Here is a 27652-nt window from a genome sequence, read left to right as displayed (position 1 = left end):
TTTAGTCATCCATCCTGATTTCTCGAGACACCTCTTATTTTTTCTCATCATCAGAACAATTTGAAATGGTGCCTTCAGTAGCTCCGTTTTGAGAAACTCCCGTGCATCCTGAATGGGAAACGTCCTTCTCTTATAGTATTCCTGACCATGGGATCACCGCCAGTATTTCCCTAAGTTTACTGAAATCAGGTGTCCTAAAGTCTAGAATGCATGTCTGACTATGCCTGGCTTCTCCTTTCTATCCTCCTAAGGATACCACCACTTGCACCCCATTTATCAGATTATCCCTGTTTGTTAGGATCAGATCTAAAATAGCTGATCCTCTTGTTGCCTCTACCACCTTTTGGGCAATTGAAATTGTCTTCCAAGCAAGTGAGGAATTTGCTAGACCTTAAGGTTTTAGTTGAATTTGATTTCCTGCAGATATCAGCATAGTTCAAGTCACCCATCACTACTACATTTCTCCTTTCCGAGTGTGTAGTTATCTGTTCTAGAAAGCCAATTATTCAGTCTGACTTGGGGGTCTGTAGTAGAGTCCCACAAGAGCATCCTTGCTGTTTTTCTTCCCTTTAATTTTAATCCAGATGCTCTCCACCTGGATTCCAGGATTTAAGTCCTGGGTCCTTTCACAGGTGTAAACATTCCTGACATATGATGCTATTCCTCTTCCTTTCCTGTTTGGCCTGTTTCTTTTTAAGAGGTTATACCCCTCTATTACTACATTCCAATCATGAGATTCAGTCCACTAGGTTTCAATGATGCCTATTATATCAAATTTCCTTTGTTGTTCAAGGAGTTCAAGTTCATCTTGTTTATTTAACATGCTTTGTATGTTAGTATAGAGACATCTAAGACCGTGGGTCCACCCCCTAGCTGTCTGTGTAAAAGTTTTTTCCCCTCCCATTGTTGGGTCCTTGCACTATTTGCCTTGTTACCTCTGTGACAGTTTGACTATTATTTTCAGCCCTTGAAGTAGTCCTGCCTTCCAAAATACTGTCTCTCTCCCCCACATAACTCATTTTAAAGCCCTCCTGAGCAAAGTTTTGAGACTATTGACAAAAAAAACCCCCACATTTCTGGCAACAGAGATGAATCCAAATCATTTTTGGTAGCACTATTTGCAGAGCCACCTCCACTATTTTCCTCTCCTTCCCTGGACCATGTCCTTCAATTAAGAGAAGAGATGAGATGACAACCTGTGTATCCATCTCTTTTAGCTTCCTACAAAAAGCCTCATAATCTCTTCTGATATTCTGAAGGCTGTGTCTTGCAGTATTATTGGTTCCCACATGGACCAAAAGGAAGGGGTAATGGTCAGTATGCTTGACAAGTGTTGTCAGCTACTCTGTCACATCATGGATTTTTGTCCCAGGGAGACAACATGACTCCCAAGACATCTTGTCAGTCCCATATGCCACTGCTTTTGTATCTCTCAGCAAGGAGAGCCCCTGCACCAACATGTGCCTTCTATGAGGCTTAGCAGCAACTGTTCCCTGCAGTGGTACGTCTAGAGTCCCCTGCGGCCCTTGAGGATTTCTTTCTGCTACTGTTCCTTGTCATCCCTGACAAGTGACAGAGCTTCAAGTTGATTCTGTAGCTGCAAGCTCCCTGAACAATCCCTGTTTTCCCTACTTTTGTGTGTGGCATTCCTCCATCTGTCTACTTCCTGTGTATGTGAAGGTACCTCCTTCCTAGTAACTTCCTCTGTGTGTTCCCCATCCAAGATTGTCTGTTCCATTCTGTACAGGAAAACCTCTTTGCTCCCTAATATCCTGAAGTGTAGATACCCTGGCCTTCAATTGCTGGACTTTCTCTTCCAACAGGGCTACCAACTTGCATTTGGTGCAGGTGAAGTTCCCCACACCCATAGGCAAGAAGACAAACATCCCACAACTGTAGCCGGTGACTGCAGCAGTTCCCTCGGTGTCCATATTGTGAAGTCTTAAGTAGGTACTGAAACAGGAATGTGGACTTTCCCCTCAGAAAGTTCCCCATTAAACACCCACATAAAGGACCCCTCAAGCACAGTTCCCAGCTCTCCTTCTGCTCTGTCTATTATTTGACTGTTAAAAGCCCCACACTTTCAGCATCAAACACACTTTCTTATGTTTCTTTTTTAAAAAACTCACTCAGTCAAAATGGCCACCCAGAAACAGCTTTCCTTCTCCCTGTGCACAGACTGGCCTGGAAAGCCTCTGGCAGCAGTTATAAAAATCTAGGCTGTTTGCTCCACCTCCCAGTGACTCACAGAAGTGACTCACAGAAGGCCCGCCCCATAGCAGCAAACACACTCTCTTAAGTTTATTAAAAAAAAAAAAACCCTCACCCAGTCAAAATGACCACCTAGAATTTTTTTCCTTCTTCTCCCTGTGCAAGGACTGGCCTAGAAAGCCTCTGGCAGCAGTTATAAATATCTAGGCTGCTAGCTCCCCCCCCCCCCCCCCTAAAGTGACTCACTGAAGTCATGTTTCCTTGAGTGGGTGACATGTTACATTCAAGAGATGGGTCTACACTTTACTTGATTACATAAAAAACTGAGATTTAAATATCTCTTTTTCAGTCTTGTGGTGGTTCTCTGAATCTTAGCAGCATTTTCTTGTTATCTTTGCATCAATCATCACAGGTTATGAGATTTAGTGTTTTATTCCCACATTGTTACTCACATAGTTTTAATGGTTTTCTTCTTAGCTGTGTGTTTACTTGCAACTTCATGCAACATTTCCCCAATGACTAAAACATTTTCCTGCATATTTTGTTTTGCCAGTTATATGCCTTTTAACAGTATTCCTTTAAAAATATGGGAAAAAAATATTAAAAAAATATGGAAAAATATGTGAATGCTCAAGATGAGCAGTTGATTGTAACAAGTTTTAGGAGGTACATAAGTGGTACTTTCATTTATATTGTCAAGTGTGACAATTTCTTCATATCCTTACATAAAGTTAACACATGCTCATAAATTCAATAATTATAGAGTTTTCATTCAAGTGTCAGATTTCCTTTTTACTCTTGCAGAAAATAGCAGCATTTTTTAATTTGCATATTTGTAATTAATAGTGATTTGGTTATTGAATGCAAGATGCAATTCTGTGGTGGAACATACATAGTTCAGTCATGTGCATTAAAATTCCACAGAGCTCTTAGACTGTGCTACTGCCAATAAAAAAGAACATTATTTGTCCTGGTTCAGAATGAGAGGCGCTACCAGCCTTCATGTGAGTGGAGAGCAGCACGGTCCCTTTCCTCAGTCATAAAAAATGATGTTATATAAGAACAATATCCCATGCTATTGCTTGCTCAGATGGAGTCTCCAGTTACATGATCTTGGTTGTTGAGGACTCTTATGAACAAGGGCAAGTGTAAAGTACCAGTGATGGCCCCAGTTTGTCAAAAGTCTCCTGCTGATCAGACTTCTCGTTTCTATTAAAGCGAGAGATAAATATCTTCCAGTTTATACTTTGGCTTTCAGAGTTCAAGTCTTTTGTTCTTTTGTTGTTCCTCCAGCTCAGTTCATTTGTCTGTTAGTATTCATCTCTCTACCATTTTAATTTAATATAATATTTTATTTGGTTTTATTTTGTTTATATCCTACCTTTCTCCAGGGTGCTGTCCAGGAAATCACTCTTGCCTTCATCCTCAGCTTTGTTCTGGAACATAGAATAAACTTGTTTGGAAATACTAATAAAAAAAAAGAGAACTAGAACGTTAAAGGAGTGAATAATATTTATTTGCAGCTTTGGCCCATGGCTAAAAACTACTGTATTGTGGGACTTATTAGTAAACGTAATTGTAGCATTAGAAATCTTACTGGGTGATGCATATGCAGCCGTAGGTTTAGGAAATTTTCCTTTGTACATAACTTGTTGAAAACATTCAACAAATGCAATAATGTGAATATATTTAGTAATAAAAATGATAGTATATTTCCTTCAATATTTTGTCTTACTTTCTGACTCTCTCTTCTTCTAGAACAAAGATGCTGAATTGAGTTAAAATTCTGAAAGCTCATTGATGCGCAAAAGTGTAATTAAGCACTGGAGGACATTTTTTAAATTTTATGTGTTTGGTTGGATGATAGGAACTGTCAAGCAAATCATTTTAACAGGTTTAGCTCTGTTATTACAGAAAAAGCACTGAGACAGCATGTTTTCTTACCAGGGACTAGCTATGAATTATAATAAAATTCTGTCATCTTCCCTTATTATCTGTTTTCCTTTTCTACGGGGAATAAGACAGTATTTTAAGCCTCTACTCATCTAATTAAATTACATGTATTCTCTCATTTCTATTTTGTACTGAAATATATTATGTGAAATGATCTATTATTCTTATTCTTATTCTGGCACTGTTTTTTGCAATACTGGATTTTATTCTGTAATTGATCATTTTTAGTCTTTCATCCAGTCTAGATTGAAAAGGATAAAGGATTGAATATTCTGCTGCTGAAATGACAGTGCCTTAATCTTCTTCATTTTTTGCTATTTGAATAGAAACCAAGAAGCAGACTTACTGGGAAATCTATCAGTCCATTTAATTGCTGAACCTCAGACTGGGCCATATTGATTGATTAGAGAAAAAGATATGGAGATACAGGAAATGAATAGCAATTACCAATCAATTCTGTTACTTTAAATAGGAAGGACGTGTCATCAAAGGGGCCTATGACTGATTCACAAAATGATCCTATTTTGCTTCTTAGTTGTGGACTTCTCTAAGTAATCACAATGTATCTGCTCGGAACCCTTAGGACTTAGGTTTAATTTTAGAAAATTGCCATTTTGAGAAGGAACAGGTCAGCCCTGTATTGACACAAGGTTTTGTACCTGCATCCGAATTCTGGAGAGTTTTGGATGGAGGCAAATGCTAGTGTGCAGCAAAAAGCTACCTATTTTATAATAAGTATAGCATTAACTTCCTACTGGAATTAAAGATTGGCAGTACAATAAGGGCTGTGTGAGAGAAGCACATATATTTTTAAGCATGGAGTGAACAGGATTTAATGCTAATACTTTGTTTTTTGTTTTCATTTTTTTTAAAAAAATAAGCATACATGCACAAGCAGCCAGGAACTATTATGATGGTGATACACTAAAACAAAAAATGAATGTGCCTTATTTGTCTAATGTACCCTAAAAAGGGGAATTTTCAAACAAAATTGTGAGCTTTGCCTCCCTTCCCTTGAATATAGCTTGAATAAGTGAGAATATAGCACAGACATGTCAACATTTGAAATAAGGTTGCTTTGAAGGAGGTAAAAATGCCCCCATAATCCATTGAATCAGTGCTGTATGCTAAAAGCATTGTTAAAAAATCCATCCAAATGAATGGAACAAGATAGCTATAATTAAACTAAGTCCTATTCATTTCAGTGGATCTAGGATTAATATATATAGACCTCAAATTCCTAGTAATTAGAAATATTTGTGCAAGAATGTGATTCATACGTTTGTGTTTATTTATTTAAAAAGTGAGGCTTGGAAATGGACACAGGGCACAGAACACAGACCAGATTTTTAGGCTTAGAAAAACGCTCTTGTTTCTTTTACTTTGAGTGAAAACATTCCCATATTGCATCGCTGTGCATTTTATGTTGCAATGTATACAAAAATCATGGGACAAATTTCTTTACATTGATTTAATGCTAACAATTTCAGTTCTGTGAAAAAAGTACTTGTTGCTTCTGTGACATAACCGGGGGGGGGGGGGGTGTAAACAAATTCCCATATTAAAAGTAGGACACATCCTCAGGGCAAACAAGGGATATCTAGACTGACAGCATTGAGTATTCCTTTCTTCAGAGAACCATGGCAAACATAATTCCATTTTCTTGAATATTTGGGAACTGATGTGGAAAATTGCTTCTTAACCAAGAACTTGAATGGAGGCTTCTGTGTTGCTGCTATTGTTGCCAGAATAATGTAGCTATGACAACATGTCCCTTGCCTGCAGGACAAAAATAGACCACATTATTATTTTATTTATTTATTATTTAGATTCTAGCCTTTCCATTCCAAAAACACATACAATGTGCTCAGAAATAACTGATAGCTGCAGAAATGATAAAGAAAGAGTTGTAGTTCAGTGTTAGGCAATCTGTTTTCATGTGCAAAAAATGCCTGAGTCCAGGCTTTGGCACCTTTAGATAGGACTGGGAAATAATGTTTGCTGGCATACCAGATAGATACTGCATACACTCCAACTTTCACAGATGAAAACTAGGACATGTGTGGCCAACCAATGTATGGTCCGAAGAGGAGGAACTCACAAGCTGTGAAGGGCAAATTTCTGTCCCTCCTCTCTTCAGCCTTCTTACTGAATTAATCGATTGCAAACTTAATTTTGTACTTTGAACTCATTTTCAGTAATTTAAGTAAGCTGGGAACAAAGAAGGATAGTGGGAAGAGGTGACAGAAACTGGGGCATTTTAAAGTGCTGAAAATGTGTCCCAATGGAGAATGAATCAGGTCTGTCTTTGGCAAATCAGGATAGTTCAAGGGCATGCTACTGCTGGACAGCCTTGTCTAACGTGTACTTGGCATCCACAGTCCCCATCATCACCACAAAGCATGGCTGTTGGGATGGTTTGGCATAACAGGATGACACCGTAAATAAAGTGATGGAAATGAGGATTCAGGGCATCTGAAAGTCCTCAAATTGATGATCTGAATGAATTGATGGCCAGTATAAGTCCATTTCCTGTATTTCTGTCCAAAATGCCAGAGAAAGGAGAAGAATTAAGAAATATAACAACACTTTTTTCTGGAGTTAAATCAAACCACCAAAAGTCATTTAAAAACTGTTTCTGAAAGATATTTTTTCTTGAGCTTGACCCTCTGTGGGTCAGAAAAGGTGTAGATCATTTCCCAACGTGACATTAGAAGCCCCCTTGAACTTCTCTTTCATGTGTGTAAAGTACATGCAAATGTTGATAATAGATACTACACAGAGGAAAACTTGTTTCAATAGTACTATTAGCCAAAGGTATCTTTAGCCAATGATAGTTTTATAGGTGTATGACACCATGCTCTGCGTGTGAGTGTGTGTGAGTGTGTGTGTGTGTGTGTGTGTGAGAGAGAGAGAGAGAGAGAGAGAGGTGTAATTTGATATTATGTGCATAAACAATGTAAAAGAGAACAGGGTATGTTGAAATGGACATCAGAATAAATGGACTTCAAATGCTATACTAGGTCAAGCGGTTTCAAATTTTCCTCAGGCATGAACTTCTTGACTGACCTTGGACTAATCACATGTAGGTCTAACCTAACTCTTGAGGCTTTAAGATGAGGAAAACACCACCCTGAACTGTGTGGGGGCAAAGAGGTAAATAAATAGTTAAAATACACATGGTAAAAACTAGGTCCTTCTGCCCAATTTCTTTATAATGTTTCTTCAAGTTATTTGATTTTTTGGATTTTATTTTACACATGCACAGATGGCAGATGGTTCAGTAGTTCAATAGTTGTATAGCTGATGATAAAGGAAATGTGCAATGTCACTACTGCCTGAGGGAGACAACAGCTTCCATTTAATGCTCCCTTCCTGAAGCATGATGTCTCACTAGGGAATGTGACCCACTGGACTGATTGGCATTGCAGATTCCTATGGCCCTAAATTATCTGCATGGTCTATTTTGTGATTCTTATCTCATTCTTATGCATGGAGGAAACAGCAATATTGGGAAAGACATTAGAAATGCTGTTTTAAATATTGCCAGTAGCAAATGTATGCTGATTTTTGATCTTTCTTCCTTTCCTTTCGCACAGGTTTATTCATGATGCTGGAGCTAACAGGAAGGAATCATTGTGCCAGTGCAACAGAGTAGATGCTTAGCATCCTGCCACCTCTCCTTGGGTAGTGACGTCAGCATTAAGACAGAAGCAGGATCAAGGGATGGGCTTTAGGCAGAAAGACTTCCTCGCTTGTTGCATCTTTGGAATTGGTGGATGGTCAGTCTTTTGAGATACATACAACACTCTTTCTCCCTACTACACTAAAGTTACCTGTTGCCCCGTATTCAATTTTCCTTGGTAGTATTCTCCGTTCCCCTTCTCCCAACCCATACACTCATACACATATATTTTTTTTTGGTCATTTCCTGACTCATTTGATTTTTCGGTCTGGGTGTGGAAGATAGAAGCCTGCTAATGTTGATGTAAACCATGTCAAGGCCAATGGGACTCTTATGGCTGCCTTTGATCTTTACTCCTGTTTGTGTCATGTTGAATTCTAATTTCCTCTTCTGGATCACTGCTCTGGCAATACGGTTTACACTTATTGATGGACAAGCACAATATCCTGTTGTAACCACGAATTATGGTAAAATCCGTGGTGTAAGAACACCCTTGCCCAATGAGATCCTTGGTCCTGTGGAACAATACTTGGGAGTTCCTTATGCCTCTCCTCCAACTGGGGAGAGACGTTTCCAGCCTCCGGAGCCTCCATCCTCTTGGACCGGTATACGGAATGCCACACAGTTTGCTGCTGTCTGCCCCCAGTACCTGGATGAGAGATCGCTGCTTAATGACATGCTGCCTGTTTGGTTTACTGCTAACTTGGATACTGTGATGACGTATGTGCAAGATCAAAATGAAGATTGCCTATATCTGAACATCTATGTGCCCACTGAAGATGGTAAGTATATTAATTCAGTTGTAAGCTGGCCAGCTATGTTTACTGCTACAAATTAGTGAGGTTCTACTGTATAAAATCCTACATTTACCTGTCCTCATACTGAGAGCTGGTTCATTTCTCCCTGCCCCTTGTCAGGTCAAAATGTGATAAAATAATTTAATATTTGTATTTTATATGATTGTAGAACAATTACATGATATATACCTTTGATATCAAACACATTTCTATTTTCAGATGGTAGCCATATCCATATAAATACCACCACCACAGTTGTTCATAGTGGAAAAGTCAACAAATTATGGATTTATTTTTCAAAAAGGTCTCCAAGCCTCATAAAAAATAAAGAATCTTATTGTGAAATATTAAGATACCGCCAAATTAAATGAATGCTATAGTCTCTCCCAATCGATATGGAAAAATATCTATAGTTAATTTTATTTAGTATATGAGGGCTTCTTAGAGTGGGATAATTAATTTTGCTAGAGCTCACAGTACTTTAAATTATTGCTTTTTAATTGTTTATTATATATTTGTAGTATAAGACCTCATGTTTTTTGGAACAGAACCATTTCCTTAACACTGTCCATATATCACTGTTTCTTCTGGCTATTAAAAATAAGATGATCAATAGCTATGGCAAAGTAACCAAGAAGCACCATCAGTTGTTTCCAGAAGCAACGTCCTTCTTTAATATTTGCCATATTATATTCATTCTATTGCAAAATATTTGTTTTTGTGACATTTTTATTTTATTTGAATGTTTATAATAATAAAATAATTCCCTCCCCACATCCAATATAGTAGATTCGCCTCATACTTGACAGTGCTCTTCCCTACCTAAAATATTGATTCCATACATGACGAAAATGGTTCAGAAGATCAATAACACATTGTTTCTACTTCATAGAATAAAGTCAAAGGTAAATAATGGTAAACCATCCAAAGCAGATTATTTCATTTAGCCCTGATTAATAAAATACCCATTTTGTCTAAAGATGCATGGTTACCTAAATGTAGTATTTGATGGCCCAGACTAATTCTCTTGCTTTCTTGCATAATTGAGAAATTATTCATCCAGCAAGAATACTAAAGATAAAGACTTGACAGGATCCCAAGAGTCTGTCAAATCTTTACCATCAGTATTGTTGGTTGAGTAATTTGGAATGGAAATTTAACTGGACTTTGGATCTACATAATCACCACCAACAATAATAACAAAATAAAACATGCAGCACAAATCATGACCACTCCTCCATGCTGGGAACCAAGGAACGTTGATGTGTTCCAATGTAAGCCCCTCCATGCTGCCACCTGCTGCATCTCTTGGCACACTACGGTTGAGTTGAGCTGTTTGCTAGGCTGAAGTCCTTTGTCCACTTTGTCTTGCCACTATCAGTGGCTTGCTCTTCCCTAGCTTCCCTTGCTCATTTCTATTGTTCTGAGGGGTGGAATCTTTGTGCTAGGGCCTTTGAGAGCTGCAAAGTGACATACAGGAGACCCTTGGTTAAAAGTGCATGGCCTGGCCATGTTGCAGTAAGAGCAGTGAAAAAACAGCATTCCAGGACAGGTACATATTCAGTGAAATATTCCATGCCTAAAGGGAGGAGGAGGACTCATGTCAATTTTGTGAGGAGAGGCAGAATTTCTCAGTAGATAGCTCCGTGTCCAGTCCCCTTTCCTTTCTTTCACTCTTTTCTTAAAATAAAAAATACAATGTGTAACAACTCAAATAAATATGGCCCGCATTATGCTCCATAGTTTGCATTATCAGGAAAATATTTATGGCAAAATACCTGTGGTATTGTGCATACACAGCTGGATCCAGTGAGGTGGGGGGAACCTGGTGGTGGACAACTTACGTTTATTAATATATTTTTATCTGCAACTTGCATTATGAGAGTCAACATGGTGTAGCGGTTTGAGTGGTAGACTGTGAATCAGGAAACCAGGGTCAGATCCCTGCTGAGACATGGAAATCTTTTAGGTGACCTTGGGTGAGTCACACTCTGTCAGCCTCAGGTGAAGGCAAAGACAAACTCCCTCTGAATAAATATTGGCAAGAAATATAGGCTTGCCTTAGGGTTACCATAATTCAGAAATAACTTAAAGGCACACAACAACAACAACTTGCATTACATCCTGACAAGATGTCCAGTGATGAGAGAAACTTAGAGTTGAAATCCATAAACATATGGAGGGGCTAGAGGTATTGATTGGAAGTACCGTATATACTCAACTATAAGTTGACCTCATGTAGAAGTTGAGGTCAGGTTTTGGAGGCAAAATTATGGATTTTGATATGACCCTTGGATATGTCGAGGGTAAAACTTAGGGGCATGTAACAAAGGATCTAAATGAGGAAGCAAAGTAAAACAATGCCAAAGAACCTGTTAAATTATGTCAGGCATAACTGTTTTAACTCATACTAAAGGCTGGATGGAAGAGAGAGTAGAGGGAGGTCAGTGCTTCTAGGACAGATTGCACTCTTGCCTTATACCAGGGGATCATTCCCTTTTTAATAAGAATTAAAGTATAATATTTACATTTGACCCATGGATAAGTCGACCTGGGATTTTTGGGTCAATTTTTTGACTAAAATTTCTAGACTTATACATGAGTATATACAGTAGTCCTTCTGGAGTAATTCTCATTTGTTCTGTTTTCTGTCCTATACCGTTTACTTATGAATCTCGAATGCATTTGGTCTTGGAGAAGCATAAATCTTTGGTGTCATTTTGCAGCATGACACAGGCAAATGCATTATCATAACTATGTTGAAAATAGGTTATATGTATGTAGTTAACAAGTAAAAGCCAAAAGAAGGAAAGTTTTTTTTTAAAAGGTTGGGTTGAAAGTCATCACCCAGCCATTAATTTACTTGCAGTGGATTGATGACAGATTTGTTCACTTAATTCTCAGTAACTTGAGATGTCTAAGCTAAGCTCTTTTGTAATGCAATTAGCATGGTCTGCTTCACTTTTGTTCCAAAGAGCTAAAGACTAATTCAAGAGATTAATTCAAGTAACAAGGGCTTGGACACTAAAAACATGTACAACGCCAGCTGTTTCTTTTTTTAAATATTTCTTTCTTGAACACCTGTGCCTAACAAAAATTATCCAAAGCTTGTTTAATGCACTTTTAATTATAGATGACCTAACAGAAAGAATTGCCTCTCCAGCCTTATATTTCTCATGAGTGAACTCTGGAATTTTGGAAAGGTCACACTTAACCCAGGCAACCAACAGAAGGCTCCATAAGATGATGGAGGCCTTCCAAGCCATTGATTTCAACATTCCTGTAGGAACTGCATTCTGGACATTAGGGGCCTTGGTTGTTTGGAGCATCTTGGGCAAGCAAAAGAGTATTAAGAGAGGGGGCTGATGGATGATTGCATCTTATCTACTGCTTTTACTATGTAATAATGAAGAACATGTACTTTGTTCAAGGAGCAGTTTTACAAACAGGACATTCATATAATGAATGAAAGTGAAAGATCCTTGGAAAGGTGGAGGGAAGCAGACAAAGAAGAAGGCTGCATGATGGATGGACTCTATTAGAGAAGTCACAGGTTATAATTTGCAGGAACTAAGCAGAGTAGTGGAGGTTAGAGAGTCTTGGCGAGGGCATTTAACAATAACAATAAAAAGGTTGGGATGGGGTTTTTTGGGGGGGTGTCATGTGGCATGTAAAAACATATCTGTACATAACCTTTTCAGCTGTGACGTACACACTGATGTCTTGAGACATGCTTAAATTTGGTTAGACTTTGTAGGTTCTACATAGCTTGATTTAGTTTGTGATGTCCTTGTTAGTTTCCTCTCCTTAAACTACAGTACATCTGATGTTTTAAGTACTGTTTGGCAAAATGTGTACATTCATGCATTTAGAAGCTGCAACTGCAACATTCAGTGTGAGTAGCCTCTTGAGGAAGAGAATACCATGTTGAGATGATACCATCAGATGAAAGAGTTAAGGTGGCTCACTTACTAGCTCAGCAGAGCCCATAATATTGTGGTTCTTGTTCAAGACCTTGGCTTGGGTAGCTAGTCATACAAAATGAGAAAGGAGAGAGCTACCCAGGAAAGAAAGAAAAGGAGAGATCCTCTACCTAGTTTTCCACCCTGGTAGATCAGAACCAGGAAATTATAAGCAGCACATTTAATTTTTGACAGCATATAGAAGCTCTATGAGGATTGCCTCTCTATCAAATGTTATCAAACATTTCTCCTCATCCTCCATTTATTTGTCATAATGGAAAAATACTGCTAATTGATATTTCACTATCAAATGAAAAAAGCCCTGGAAGCCTGTCATGGTGTTGTTGGATTGCTGATGCTAGTCTTTTGAATCAGGACACTGGAACAAAGATGATACTACTGAAGAAGACAATTATAATATTTTGTTCCCAAGATTTGCATTTGTAAAGAACTTGCACCTTTTGATGTTTGCCATCTTGAATTATTTGGAAATTTGCATCTTTTCATCTGGGAATAAGCAGTTAAGCACATTAACATTTATGGAGCTGAAATTCAGTCATTCTGCATGGAAGGACATTAGCATCTTTTCATTTTTCATTTTTACTTTGGATTTTGCTGCCAGAATTACTGACCATAAGAGGCTTTTCTTTTTCTCTATGGTGTACAGTTCTTCTCCCCCCCCCCCCCCCCCATTACAGCCCTCTTGCTTTTGGAGACTTGTGTGAGCTTCTGTTTATAGGGTGATGCCCTCTATATATCACAGCTCAGTAGCCTCCCCCACCCACACAGTGCAATTGTAATCTGCTTTATCATTTTCACCTCATCTGACTCTGGATTTACTGTTTCTGTATGCTTTCCTCTAGGAACAAGATGCTTAGTCACTTGTACCCTGGCCTAGGACCTGAAAGGAATTACTTCAGGTTTGCTTAATAGTTTGTAGTGTGACAATACTAGCAAAGCTCAGAATAATTAATTCATCCAGGAGGATTTGTAAGTGTATTCAAATTGATGGGGTGGGGAAAAGGAAATTGTGGTCTTGGAGCTGGAATACAACAGTGGTTTATTTATTTTGGTTTTTATCTTGTGCATTCTTCTTCTCCCCTCTTCCCCATTATAAACAGCTTGTCAGGTGGGTTGGGCTGAGAAGGACCAGGATTTGATATAAACAAACTGTATGTTTTTCTTGTAAAGGCATGAGCCTTTATAAGGTTTAGGTTTATATGACCCCACTTCCTTTCCCTTTCTTTTGTACACTTCTGAGCAGGAGATTGGAAATGAGATTTTGGTCTCATATTAAACAGATCATGGCTCCAGTTCATATTCCAAAACTTTGGGAACAGCAGCTAGTTTCAATTCCTAGTGAATGAAGAAGCTGGATTTTTTATTCTGATTCTTCTTTTGTTTCTTCTTATCAAACCATAATTTAAACTGGCATTGTTTCCAAAGGACAGATACTACAAATTCAACCAACAGTCACATGACCATTAAGTTTCCCTTGTTGTTATTACTGCTGTTGCTGTTGTATGTCTTCATCATAATCATTACTGTCATCATCTTTTATTTACACAGTTTGAAACATTAGGTGCTCTAATATATAGTGGGCTCTTGGTATCTGCTGAGATTTGGTTTCAGGACCCCCTGTAGATACCAACATCTGTGGATGCTCAAGTTCCATTATATATAGTGGTGCTGTAAAATGGTGTGCCTTATATGAAATGACAAAATCAAGTTTATATACATATGTACATTGTTACAAATGTGACTTCTTTCTCACCAACCCAAAATCTAAAACCCACTGGTTCAATGTTAAATTTAATTGAATATCCCCAAGTTCATCATCATATCTGAGAGACACTTCACATTACCTTCAATTATTTGAGAGATAGGGAACCTACAGGGCAAATTTCACTACCATCTTGCCTTCAGGGGTTTAGCTGAGCTTCTTTGTTCTTTCAAGGCCCACCTTCCCAAAATGGAAGGAGTAGGACACACTCATGGGTCAGTTGGATCTGTTCCTTTTTCCTGTTATCACATAAGGAAGAAGCAGCAAAGCCAGCTCTGAGCTTGCATATGGTCTCAAAGACAGCTCCTCACTGAGTCCATGTTATTTTTTATTTCATGTGTCTTCACAGTCAAGCTAGAATATCATGGAAGTAATACAGTCCCTGGAGAAACATTTATTTCAGATATTAGTCAAGTCCCTTAATCCACTCCTGTCGTTCTAATTGGGTTTGCAAAGCAAGGCCTATGCCAGACTTAACCAGTGCCTGGAGGAGTGTCTTCAAGTGTCATCTGTGCTTCTTCTCCACAGCATGTAATTCACTTTCCTGCTCATGACAATGAACAACAGATGATGCTGTATTAGCTGTTGCCTAAAAAAAGCTGCTTCTCAAAAGCACCAGCCAAGTCCCTTTTTCTTTGCAGAGAAAGACATGAGTTTTGCTTCTCTGTGTGCAGAGAGACAGAAAAAATGGGTCTGGTGTCCTAAAGGGCGTAGTGTAGACTTTAGTCTCATCTGACTCATGGGATTTATTCTGGGGGACATTCCATCCCACAGAATGAGTCCTCTAGAACTGATTCTGTGTCCCATCTCTCCTTTCAGGCAGACAACAAAAATAAAAGGGCTGGGACTCTATAGGTTAGTCTTGGCTAGAGTACAACCATTCAATCAATTGTTGATTGCTGAGTCAGCACCCTGGTTAAATCCCATATAATTGATGAGTTTACTCTACCTAGGACCAGCAATAGGTTTTGGGCCATTATCAAGACTATGGGCTCAGGCAGCTGGGGCTAAAGGACAGCCAGAGGCTGCTCCCACCCTGATAGCCCTGGTATACCACCATGGGACTATGACAACCAGATGCTGTGGTCCTGAGGGTGTTCGCTGTTGTGGTCTTAAATGGGCCACAAAAGGAAAGGTAAGAAACTGCTCCTTTTGCATCTGGTTTTTGGCTGCATTTGATGGCCCGGTGTGGCCGGCACAGCTTCCAAGTGATCCAGAGATGTGCATCATGTGCATGCCCCACCCCCAGATTGGCACAATGGCAGCCCTTTTGGATCATATGTTTGAGGCCTTTGAGACATTTATTAGTCCTCTTCAGTCATTTTTTGAATAGGAGGGGGACTAAAATGAAGATGTGGTCATGCACATAAGCCAATAGTGCCTAGGTCTTACATACTGAATATGAAGATCTTCAGAGAACTTTGTAACTATGTATGCAATTACATGTTTGCTGCAATCAAAAATGCCAATAGGACAGCCAAATTAGTCAAATGTGGAATGCCTCCTTATTTTCATGTCACTGATGACAAAATGAAGGATTGCTAATTATTTATGAAATCATGGAACCAGGCTTAGTCACATTTTCAGTAGAACCATTCATCACGATTAATGTAAGTCTCAGTGGATCTACTCTAGGAATGTATGCATACACACTATTTGCTTTATGTGGGGGATGGGTCCAGAACGGATCTCCATGTAAAGCAAGGGCACACTGCATTTATTTATTAAAATATTCATATTGTGCACATGTCCAACGATCTCAGGCAGAGTTCATAAAATAACAATACCAGATAATTTTAAACAATTAAAAATATAAACAACAAAATAGTTAACTAAGAGGTTAAAGACTGGCTCCAAATCTGTGACTGTGTACCACTATACCTCCATGTACCTACTTATCCAGTCTCTTCTAATGTTGGAAGCTTGGAAGGATTGGCTCTGGGTAGGAACCTTAATTTTAATAAGGTATAAAGAAGAAAGAAAGAAAAGATAAGGGATTGCCAAGAATCTTCAGGACAAGCTATAGAATTGCCCTGTCTGAATTGCTGGATAAGCATTGTCAGAGCTGACAATATTGGGTGCAGTGGACCAATCATCAGTCAGTACAAGACAGCTTTCTAGTTGACACTTTCAGGAGACAGATCTTTCACACAGCTGTGGACAACTCAGATGTGGGTTGCTGATGTGTTGTACATAGTGGCACAGCCATCTTCAATGTTGTAAGAATGAGTTCCTTCTGCCCCTCTATACTATTCATTGCAGAGCTTGACTGCAAGACGTAATTAAAAATAAGGCCCTTCAGTCCTGATTCTTTAGTACTAGGGATAAAACTCCATGAGGAATTTAGAGATGTGAGTAATAACCCTGCTTTAGGTGAGCTTTTGCTATTTATTCCTTTTAGATACTAGACTCTCTAGGATTAATTTTTAAAAATAAAATGGAGTCCATTCATTTATAATCTTGGCTCAGTTTTGGTTTTCAGAAAAGGCTCCCAGTGAGAGTTAATTGAAAAGCACTCTGACTTGAACGTGAGAGCAAAGCAAGGAGTCTAGTTTTGCAGCAAGCAACACCTAATTTAAAAGTCTCACAAAATCATTGAGAATGAAAATATGCAAAATTCAAATCTAGTGGGAGAGAGACTAGCAGTACATACTCCTACTCTTCTTATGGCATTGTGAAAACTAAAGGACAAAATGTGTACAGGCATGCACATGACAGAAAGGGGACAAGGAGGCTTCTGGTTTTTCCAAGCATATAACTAATTGAAGGATAAGGGTGAAAGGGGGTGAGGTATCATAGGTTGATGTCAGATTAGGGCTGCCACACTAGAACTGAGTGTAATCTTGACTAGATTAGATTAACTGGTGGATACCATAAAAAATACAGCAAAGAAAAACTACTCTCTCATGATATTGTAACTGGACCCCACAAATTCTGATGCATTAGCAGAGGCATGAACAAACACAATGGCTTCATGACATACTCCACTGCATACTGCATATGTAACAAAAAGAATCTTCTCAGAGAGAGTTTTGTACCCAGGGAAACTGACTTTTGGTAAACAGATTTATTGCTTTCACACATGCACACTGTCTAATCCCTGTAAAAATCAGAAAGACCTGTATCTCTTCACCCACTTGTTGAAAATTTAGGACAAGATAGATGATTTGCATCTTTCTGGGTCCCATTACATTCTATCCCACTGCCACAACTGTATAAACATGCTTTTTAACCTGAGGCTTTAATATTACTCTCTACTGCAGCTGAAGTTTATATCATCGAAACTCATGCTAAAATAAAAACCATTTAGTCCTAAAGGTGCTGCTACATTCCTTTTTTCTCTACTCCCTTCCTCAAAGCAACAACGACAACAACAACAACAAAAACCAAACATACAAAAAAGAACAACACATCCAGGGATAGCCATCTTGGTCATGTAGCGTAATACAATAACATTCAAAATCCACAAAACAGTGATACCTTTATTGGTCAACCAAAATGCAGAGCATACATGTTGCAAGCTGTTGAAGCTCAACTGCGTTCTTCTTCAGGCTAAGCTCTTTCATGAGGCAAAGATGTTAAAAATCATGCAATAAAAAAAGAAAGAAAGAAAGAAAGAAAGAAAGTAGTCTCATGACTGCATTTTGTCAAAATGTGGCTGTTTTCAGTTCAAGTGTTGTTAGAGGGACATTCATGCAGGCCAGCCCCTCCTCTTTCTTGCCATGAAAGTAATCTAGGGGGGGAAATAATAAATTGCATTAGAAAGACAAAAAGAGATGCCTCTCTTGAGATCCACACACTCCTTTCTTAGGTAGGTAGAAATATTAATTCCCACACTGAAAATGTTGGTTTCTGTGCAAAACAGAATCCAGGGTTCTTCTTGAGGTTCTCAAAAGTTGAAAAACATGTCTTTCAACTATTTTATTTTTTAAAAATACATTCATTGCATTCCTACTCTCTTCTGCCAAATGTCTTTTCTTTTAATGGGAAACCTGAAGAAACAAACATTTTTCATAGGTGATTAGGCACAATAACTTTAAGAGATATACTAGTACTGTATGTTCCTTCCTTCCTTCCTTCCTTCCTTCCTTCCTTCCTTCCTTCTTTCCTTCTCTTTTCTTTATTTTTTTAAAGAAAGAAATCAATTCCTAGGTCAGATATAGGAATAACACAGAAAATGACCAAGTCAAATTCCTTAAGCCTACAGCTTCCTTATGTAAACAAATCCTAGGAAAAGTTACACTGAGCTGAGTGAAATTTACTACTCAGGATAAATACATTGGATCAGTGTATTGATATTAAAACCTGTAATTTATTTGTGGAAGATATGTGTGAGTGTGTGTGTATTTCAAGCCACCACACAACCCATTTCTAAGACAAAAGCAGAATGTAAAAACCAAAGTTAGTAAGTATAGTTGTATAGTGAACATAGTGGTTGGAATCCTGTTTGGGCAGAGTTTTGCATTCATGACTGCTTTCAAAGATATAGCCATTTTAGTCTGTAGAATCAGTATGTAGAGAGATCTTGTAGCATCTTTGAGAATAACTGGAAAAAAGAACTTGGCACCATAGACTTAAGTCTACTTCTAAATATGCATTTCCATCTGAGGAAGTAGGCTGCCAACTACTTTCTTCCAGTTAGTCTCAAAAGTGCTGCAAGATCTATTTGCATTCATGACTGTTTGTTATACATGATCCCTACAGTTCCCCTTACTTAGGGAATACATAGTGAGCGTGAAGGTTTTCCCATCCCCACTTACTGGGAAGACACCACTATGATCAAAAGAGATCTGTCATTCACAAAGCAGGTGGCTGACAGTCCTATCCCTATCCTCCTCCTGGGAGCAATCTCTTGCACAAGGGGGAATTGCTACGAAGATCCTGCTTCTGTCTGTTACATAAGAGATCATGTATGGGAGGGGATGGGAATCCCTGCTGCTTCCTGATCAATAAGGGGATGGTCCCCCATTGGGGATTGCAGTGGCTTCTGCCTGGTAAATAAGGATCAGAGGAATCAAGATGATAGTCACTGTGTAGCACCATAACTGTGGTGCTTACACCCTTGTAACATCCCAACAGAATTCTGGCCTTTGTCCTAGTAATATGATACTTGGGATTAATCATTAGTGAAATATTAAGAAAACTATTCTGCCATTTAGACTAAATAGAGATATGTTTTGTTCTACTGTTTCTAGAAGTAATCGTAACAGTAACCATTTCTATAGCAACATTGAATAACAATGTTGCAACTATTATGATTTGTTTCAAAATAAACAAAATACCTTTCCCATCTATGACCCTGATCTTAATCTTCCTTTATTGTTATTCCTCTGCCTTTAAACCTTCATCAGTTTACTCCCCCTCACTGGTTACTAAAGAAGGTTTCTAATATCACTCACAAGTGAATTCAGCTTTATTATTTCTGCCTGTCAGGTACAAGTTATCCAATACTTTCCAAAACCAATCTTGGCTAAAAGAATACAATGACTTGCCCCTGCATCATCAGCAATGTGCATATTAAAAGTATTTGACAATCTGAGCAACCTTTGCAAAACTTTACTGTTTAATTGAAACCAGGTAACAGTTCATTTTGCCAGAGCCTGAGATAATTCTGTATAGTTTTGTGTAATTTTAGTATGACTGGATGTTGTATTTACTATTTTATATGGTTATAATTGGTTATACATATAACTTAAAAAGAGGAAATTAAGGCATAGTCTAAATTATGTGGTTATGTGTCAGCATTGTTTGTCCATATAAAGAAGAGAATTTTATACCCATTCCACCATTTCCCCCAAATCTTGATCAGGCACAAGTACCTGTGGTGGTAGTCTATGTACAAACCACAAAAAACCATCACAAAAACATAGACAAAGAATATTAACCAGTAATAGCAAAACAAATGAAAATAATCTTTATAGTCAATATGGATTAACAGATGAATAGGTACACACACAAACAAACGCAAAATAGAAATGTCACAACTTACTATTCTATTCTATTTTCTGCATGCTTTAAGTAATATAAGTAATTGGATCTCCATGTAGTGTATGCCTATTCTACTAATTTATTAGTTGCCCTTATTCTCTATAACATTTTTCTATTATCTATGCCTCATGTGGATCATTAATAATTTGTACACAAATTGTATTAGGACTTGTATCCATCTCCACGTTTGGGGAGTTCTCTTTCTGGTGAGGTCCACTTACATGTCTGACTCCATCTGTTGTTTCCTCCTTAAGAACTGCAAAAGCTTGTTGTGCCCTACCATAGAAAAAGGTGGAAGGCAAGTTGTTTAGATGCCACATTAACATTTTTATTCCATGGTGACTGTATTAATACTTAAGGTGTGGCATTATAGTGGCACCTAGTGACACAATGTGGGCATTTCTCAGTATTAGGACAGAAGCCAAACCAAAAACAGAAACAAGAGTCAAAAACAAAAACACAGAAACCAATCAGGGAGCAACCCATATGTTCCTATCTCAAAATAAAGTACATCTTAAAATAGAGAAAGCCCACTCAAGTAACCAACTAAAATACATAACTGAAATCAATTGGATAAACACATCTTCAGAATCCCTTTGAAACAGAGCAATCAGCTTTATAGGCAATTCTTTCTGAACCTGAGTAACATATGAATCCAAATTTCACATTATGAGCATATGAAGGACTGAAACAAGTACATGTTGACTATTAAATAGCTAGGCAATTTAATCCAGCATTACTATGGTATGTAGGCTTATACAATAGGATTCATTTATATCCCATGAATCTAGCTTAAATTTTTCTCATCTCTGTCACTAAGTAAAATTGTCTCATAACACTCATATGAAAATTCTACCTGGCTAGTTCTTCTGATTAGACAACACTGTGAATCTGTTTTGGATACCAGCTACTCCACTGTTAACTTAATATCTAAGAATATTGAAGATTTGTCTTAAGTTAACATTCTGTTGGTTTTTGGGATTTACAACAAGGATCCTGCTCTGTGTATAAGATGTAGATGTGGATTTCTTCTTTTCATTCAGTTGTCCACTCCTTTTATAACATACTCCAACTGTTTAATTACCAATTACCTCAAAGGTGAGTTCAAATCTTTTATAACTGTGTCTCATAGCTATCATAACACTTGTTGTTCTAAACCTCTCCATTTTGTCAGTCAGAAGATCCTGAATGGAGTACTAAAAATATGATTAACACAGAAAGGCCTATACTTCAAAATCTTTAAGCTGGTGTGTTGCCAAATCATGCGAAAGGTAAATTGCTTTGCATGTGAGTCCACGAAATCAGATTAAATACATTATACTACATCATATGATTCTTGGCTGGCAGAAATATGCAGTGTTGTTATGGAGACAGACCATGAAATTAGATTTGAAGGAGAGGTTTGAAAGTGAGCTACTCCGTGAAAGTAAAATTCACATTTGCCATTCCATTCTAATATAGATCTCTTGCAGCTTCCCTGAGTGAAAAAATGAATAACATCACTCAAAGAAATTAATGATATAGCATTGGAACTCATATAAATCATTTTATAGATTCCTTTTTTTTTTCTATGCAAAAGCAAACAGTCATTCCTTGTTTTCAGTTTTATAACAGGTCTGAGTTGTTTGCTTCCCCTTAAAACAAAGTTAATCAATTTTCATCTCAGCTTGGCTACATCAGTCATAGTTATTATCAGTTATTTTTTGGAAGAAAAATGGGAGATATGAAAAAAGAAATTGATAGAAAAATAGGTTGTGTCACATAGAAAAGCAATGAGAATCCTCTTGAAGGTATGGGGAAAACTGTTCAGATATCTTGATATATTTGCAGGTTAGTCCAGTCTTAATACAACCCTAGTCTCGACCTTGCACACTTAGAGGATGTTGTCTTGCTAAATTGGTAACAGTTTATTGCAGTCTATTGTAGAAGTGAGGAAGTTAATGGAAAGATTGAGCACTTGAATTTAATTGATAATAAGCTCAAACATGTCATTGGCGGGATACAGACGGGCAGGAGAAGACGTCTTGGAGGTGTATTCTGCTGAATACGGAGCCTCCAGGCTGCCCGCCCCGGGGACGTGCTTCAGGTGTCGGGGCTTCCACACGGGGGGCAGTGAAGACGCCTCACCTGGGTCCGTTTCGGACCTGTAGCTTCTATACCGCCGCCTCGGAGGACGCCGCAAAGAAAGGGGCAGCTTCCGCACGGGCGGCTCAAACCGTGGCTTTTTTTCCCCCTTTGCCGGCTGGCGGATGCGCAGCTGCGCAGCTGCAGCGCTAAGCAGCGGCGGCAGAAAGCCTATGGGCACATTTAAAGTGCCCAAGCCCCTTTAAAACTTTTCCCCCCGCTCTGCCCAAGAACAATGGTGGTCTCCTGCCAGCTGGTGATCAGCTGGTGTTGGCATCCTTGTCCGCTTGCACGTTGCCAGTGTCACCAGCATCATGGATGCCTCCTCTCCTTTGGTCCCCGCGCTCTTGCTGAATCTGCAATGCACAGCCACAGCTGTCGCCGCTGCCACCGCTGTCCCCCTGCCATCTCCCATCACCTCCCTTGTACATATGTAAATATTTACAGTTTTAGCTTTTTTTATTGTTAGGTGAAAATGGCACAGGAATGTGTGTAGGGGCTCACTTTAAAGTCCAAACTTTCCAAGCAGCGCATGCGTACATGTTGCTCTAGGGTTAGGGTTAGGGTTAGGGTTAGGGTTACGAGTCTTAAAATGCGCTGCAGCTGCGCTGCAGCTTCCACACCTGCATGGCAGCGGACACCGCAATTAAAGCCTGACTGCAAACTGCGCATGTTCCAAGACCCCAACTCATTATGCGACGCAGCAGACACGGAGCTTTTAAATGGGCAACTTAAATTAGCGGCGTAGCAATTCTGGTGTACCGGTGCAGCAGCTCTCATGGCTTCTTCCACTTCTCGATATGTGTCAGCATTCAGGTAAGACTGCTCCAGTTTCTGCAAAATGTTTGGCTGGGACCATATAGCTATGAGGTCAGCCGTCTCCGCATGAGACCAAGACGTCCCCCTGCCTTTTTTCGGGGTGCTGGTGGATGGCTGTGCCATCCTGCCTGGTGGCAAAGGGGAGCCGCCACACAGCTGTGCCAGGAGCAGCCGAACTGTGCCCGTTCCCAGGTGAAAATGGCGCAGGAATGTGTGTAGGGGGTCACTTTAAATTCCAAACTTTCCCTTATCACTTTCTACAACCAAAACATCCGCCGGCAAAACTTACAACTTCCCGCGATTCCAGCAACGCATGCGCACAAGTGGCTCTAGGGTTAGGGTTATGAGACTTAAAATGCGCCGCAGCTGTGCCGCAGCTTCCACAGCTGCATGGCAGCGGACGTTGCAATTAAAGCTTGACTGCAAACCACGCATGTCCCGGACCCCGACCCATTATGCGACACAGCTGACACGGAGCTTTTAAACGGGCAACTTATATTTGCGGCGTAGCAATTCTGACGTACCGGTGCAGCAGCTTACATACGGAGCTGCGCACGTACGCCGCAAATCAAAAAGAAGCGGAAAAAAGCAGCACTTTTTTAATGCCGCTTCTTCCCGCTTGGGGCGTGCGGGGGGCGTGTTCATGGCGGCATTCAGGTAAGGGCCGTCTGAAGGCTCTACCTTCATGACGTCATGAATACACCCCTTTTTGCCCGTCTGTATCCCGCCCCAGTTTGCTTTGCTTAGGGCTGGGTTGGCTGTTCACATTCATAGGTCAGTTAGTCCTTTTCCTCCTTTTTGACAAGATAATGACTGGGCAAAAAACAGATTGCTACAACGTGGATGAAGCCTTTGTTTGCAGGAGAGGTCTGTTACAGGATGAGCAGAGGCATAACACAGCAACAAGTTACCTTACAAGAAGGGATTCCTGACTGCTCTTAGTGAAAACCAAGTAGTCAACCTTTAAGGAATAGCTCAGCATAATTAAGAGAGGTAAACACACAATAAAAAGTTAAAACTATTAGCAGAAGACTATAACATTGTAAAATTATGGGGTATAAAACAATAAAGCTTAGTGATAAAATCAAACAAACTGCAGGAGGTCCAACAGAGCTACCACCTGCTTCTTCATCTTGGATCACAAACCTTCATGCCAAAACACTCTACCAGCTCATCTAAAAGTATATGACTGGGTTCATGTTCTCTATTTACCATTATAGTATACACAGAATTACAAGTTATTTGTAAATCTTCCAATATCAAAAACAGATTAGTGAGATTAGGATCTCTCTCTCTCTCAATACATATATTACAAAAGATGTGAAGGTGTTCTGACCAAATTTTGTGAGCTGAAAAGTACATAGAACAAAGGGAACACCTAGTGTTATTAGTACAGTTTTGATTATACAGTACCCATTCTTTCATTTACCTGTGCTCCATGTCTGCTGCCACTGACTTAGGCTCACCTTTTCCTTGCGAGAAGCAGTGAAATGGGGGAAAACAACAACACCTTCTGGCCCTTACTTTCTCCCCCCCCCCCCCCCCATGGACTCCTCTCCATTGCCTGTCACTGGATGAAAGGAACAGAGGGCTGCCCACTTGTTGCTGCACCTTTCTACTTTATGCAGCTGTCAGTTGGCCAGAGTATCTACATGATAGCTGGCCTTTCTTTCATTCTCATACATAAGAGTGTGTACTACCTGCCACTAAGAGAGGCAGAGGGCTTCATGCAGCCTCTCCCTCACACCCCTCTTTCAGCCAAAGAAAGAATGCCTCTGAAGAGGAGGTGGCAGTGAGCCTGGCACAGGCAAAGCAGATGCTGCTGGCCAGCTGGATGCTTTGCAAGGTGAGACAGCTGGCAATGGCAAGAATGTAATCCTGACATTGTACACACCTTTCAAGACTGTGCTCTCACCCTCAGATTCCCTTCTCATGTTCTGAAGGCTGAAGAATACAGTCCAGGCCCCAAGACTCGGGGCTAGAATCTGATAAATAGGAACCTTGTGTCTTCTGCTGCTTTAAAAAGTAGTCATGTGCATGCGTGCATGCATGCATGCACATGCAGAGATGAAATACAACAGTTTTTTGAAAAGCTGAAGTTAAAATTCTTTATTCTGTGCTCATGGATTTCCTATTCATTCCAAATATATAATATGAAATATTTAAATTGCATAATGATAATAATAATAATAATAATAATAATACTGCATACTGCATTATTGATGCCTGTTATAGCAGCTGTAGTTAAAGTGTAGTGGAGGATAATAAATCTTCTATGAAGATAGCTCTTTTACCAGCGAGATTTCAGATGGTGCAAACAGTGACTCAAGGGCAGAGCCAATTACTTACTGGAATCCATGAGTCATACCCTGCGATATCCTGCACATACATATGCAAATTCACATCTGAGCTATTACTTTGTCTAATTTATGAGAGGGGAAACATTTTATTGTTACTATGGTTACAGAATGAGGAGTCAGAAACAGTCATTTGAAAAAGCAAATCATCCAGCAATCTGCTGCTGTGTCTATTTTCTGCCCATCCTGCTCTGCATCACTGTAGCATGCAGATCATTGCCTTGCTTGATTACCTGTAGAGAGTCTTTGCTCTTGTCAAAGAAGTTTAATTATTCTTGTGTTTTGTACATTTTCCTTTTCCATGAGTAATTTAATTTTTTAAAAAATTTTTTTTTAAATACTGCAAAGAAATGAGTTCCTTTTTATTGGGGAGTTGTTTTAAAATGTGTCTTCTGGTATTTTTTGTTATTATTATTGAGGATGATCTAGTTGATGTAAGCTTTTCTTATTCTCCTTAATTTGGTGAACTATCAGCAGTTAGGCACTTATTCTTTCTTTTTTTGCTGACTTATTTTCCCTGCCAGCTTTTTTAAATGATCAGCATGACCTGTTTCTTTTGTATTGCTTTACTACTGAGCATTAAGTAGTATTTAGGAATTCATATTCTTAGCATTTCTCTTTTACTCGTTCCCAGACATCTTTATGATGATATATTTTCAGAGTCTTTTAGCTGCCTTTCACAACTGTATATGAATACTTCCCCCTCTTCCCCCTTTTTCATACATATGCCTTTGTTTCCTTCCTACATTTCTATGGATCATTTTTAAAGCACAAGATATTTATCTAGGCCAGTCCTTTTCATATTTCTGTCCTCAGCATGCCCTTTCTATGCTAGTTTACCTACTGAAACATCTTGGCACAAAACTCTCTGTCCTAGTTCAGTGGTCCTCAACCCATTGCCTTCCAAGGCTGCATCTGCACTGCAGAAATAATCCAGTTTGACACCACTTTAACTGCCATGGCTTAACACCATGGAATTCTGTAGTTTGGTGAGACATTTAGCCTTCTCTGTCAGTGAGCTCTGGTGCCACAGCAAAGTACAATTCCCAGAATTCTAGAACACTGAGCCAGGGCAGTTATAGTGGTGTCAAGATGGATTATTTCTGCTGTGCGGATGCAGCCCAAATGTTTTGGACTCCAGAGACAGGCAAATCAGTTGAAAAGGGTTGGATTAGTTGTCTGGGAACTGAAACATCATTTAAATTTACTGTATATACTCATGTATAAGTCTAGAAATTTAGGTTAAAAAATTGACCCCCCAAAAATGGACTTGACTTATGCACAGGTCAATGTAAGTATTGTATCTTAAATCTTATTTAAAAGAAGGCTCCATCTCATGATCAAAACCAAGAGTATAATATGTGAAGCACTGACCCCCTCTACTTTCTCATCCATCCAATCTTAAGAGTAAGCACACAGAGTTATGTCTGGTGGAATTTTATAAGTTCTTTGACATTGTTTTGCTTTGCTTCATCCTTCTGATCCTTTACTATATGCTCCTAAATTTTACCCTCGACTTATCCATGGGTCATAGCAAAATCCATAATTTTGGCCCCAAAACTTGCCCTCAACTTATACATGAGGTTGACTTATAGTCGAGTATATACGGATAAGTTGTTGTGGTCACACTGTTAACATTTAAACTGATTTTAAATATTGTTTAAGTTTACCTTAGGTAACTATAGTTAAGCTCTCTCAAACTTCACATGTAGTTTAGACAGTTAATATTGACTATTTTGGGTAATTTGCCTCATTTCTTCTGAAGGGAAGCATGCATCTATTCATTTAATTAAGAATATGACAAAATCAAATTCTATATTCCTTCAGCCTTTTACCAGCCTGAATCCAAAATGTTATTTTTTTTAAAATCAGGAAGAAAATATTGGAGAAATCTGCTGATTTGTGACTTCCCCACTAGAAAGTTATTAGAGTGACAGAAATTATTTCCTAACTATACATTCCCTTTATCTCCA

The 27652-nt window shown here is 39.0% G+C and overlaps 1 protein-coding gene across 7 annotated transcripts in view; it reads left to right on the top strand.

The window, feature by feature from the left end:
* LOC149319377 (neuroligin-4, X-linked) overlaps window positions 1-27652 on the top strand; it is a 220072-nt gene that overhangs the window by 57910 nt on the left and 134510 nt on the right. For 6 of the 7 annotated variants that reach the window (XM_089511569.1, XM_089511563.1, XM_089511565.1 and 3 more), the window contains exon 2: window positions 7764-8631. In XM_089511569.1, the coding sequence (XP_089367695.1) occupies window positions 8160-8631 (472 nt within the window). In that variant the 5' untranslated portion in view covers window positions 7764-8159. Of the gene's footprint in view, window positions 1-7300; window positions 7321-7763; window positions 8632-27652 lie in introns of those variants that run through there. The other variant, XM_089511566.1, reaches the window with a different exon arrangement.

The sequence above is a fragment of the Sceloporus occidentalis genome, unplaced genomic scaffold, assembly GCF_023333645.1.
Source record: "Sceloporus occidentalis isolate IW3139 unplaced genomic scaffold, rSceOcc1.0.p SCAF_2, whole genome shotgun sequence".
NCBI classification, from domain to species: Eukaryota; Metazoa; Chordata; class Lepidosauria; order Squamata; family Phrynosomatidae; genus Sceloporus; species Sceloporus occidentalis.
The sequence above is the reverse complement of the archived record's forward strand: the minus strand, read 5'-3'. Positions and strand labels throughout refer to the sequence as shown.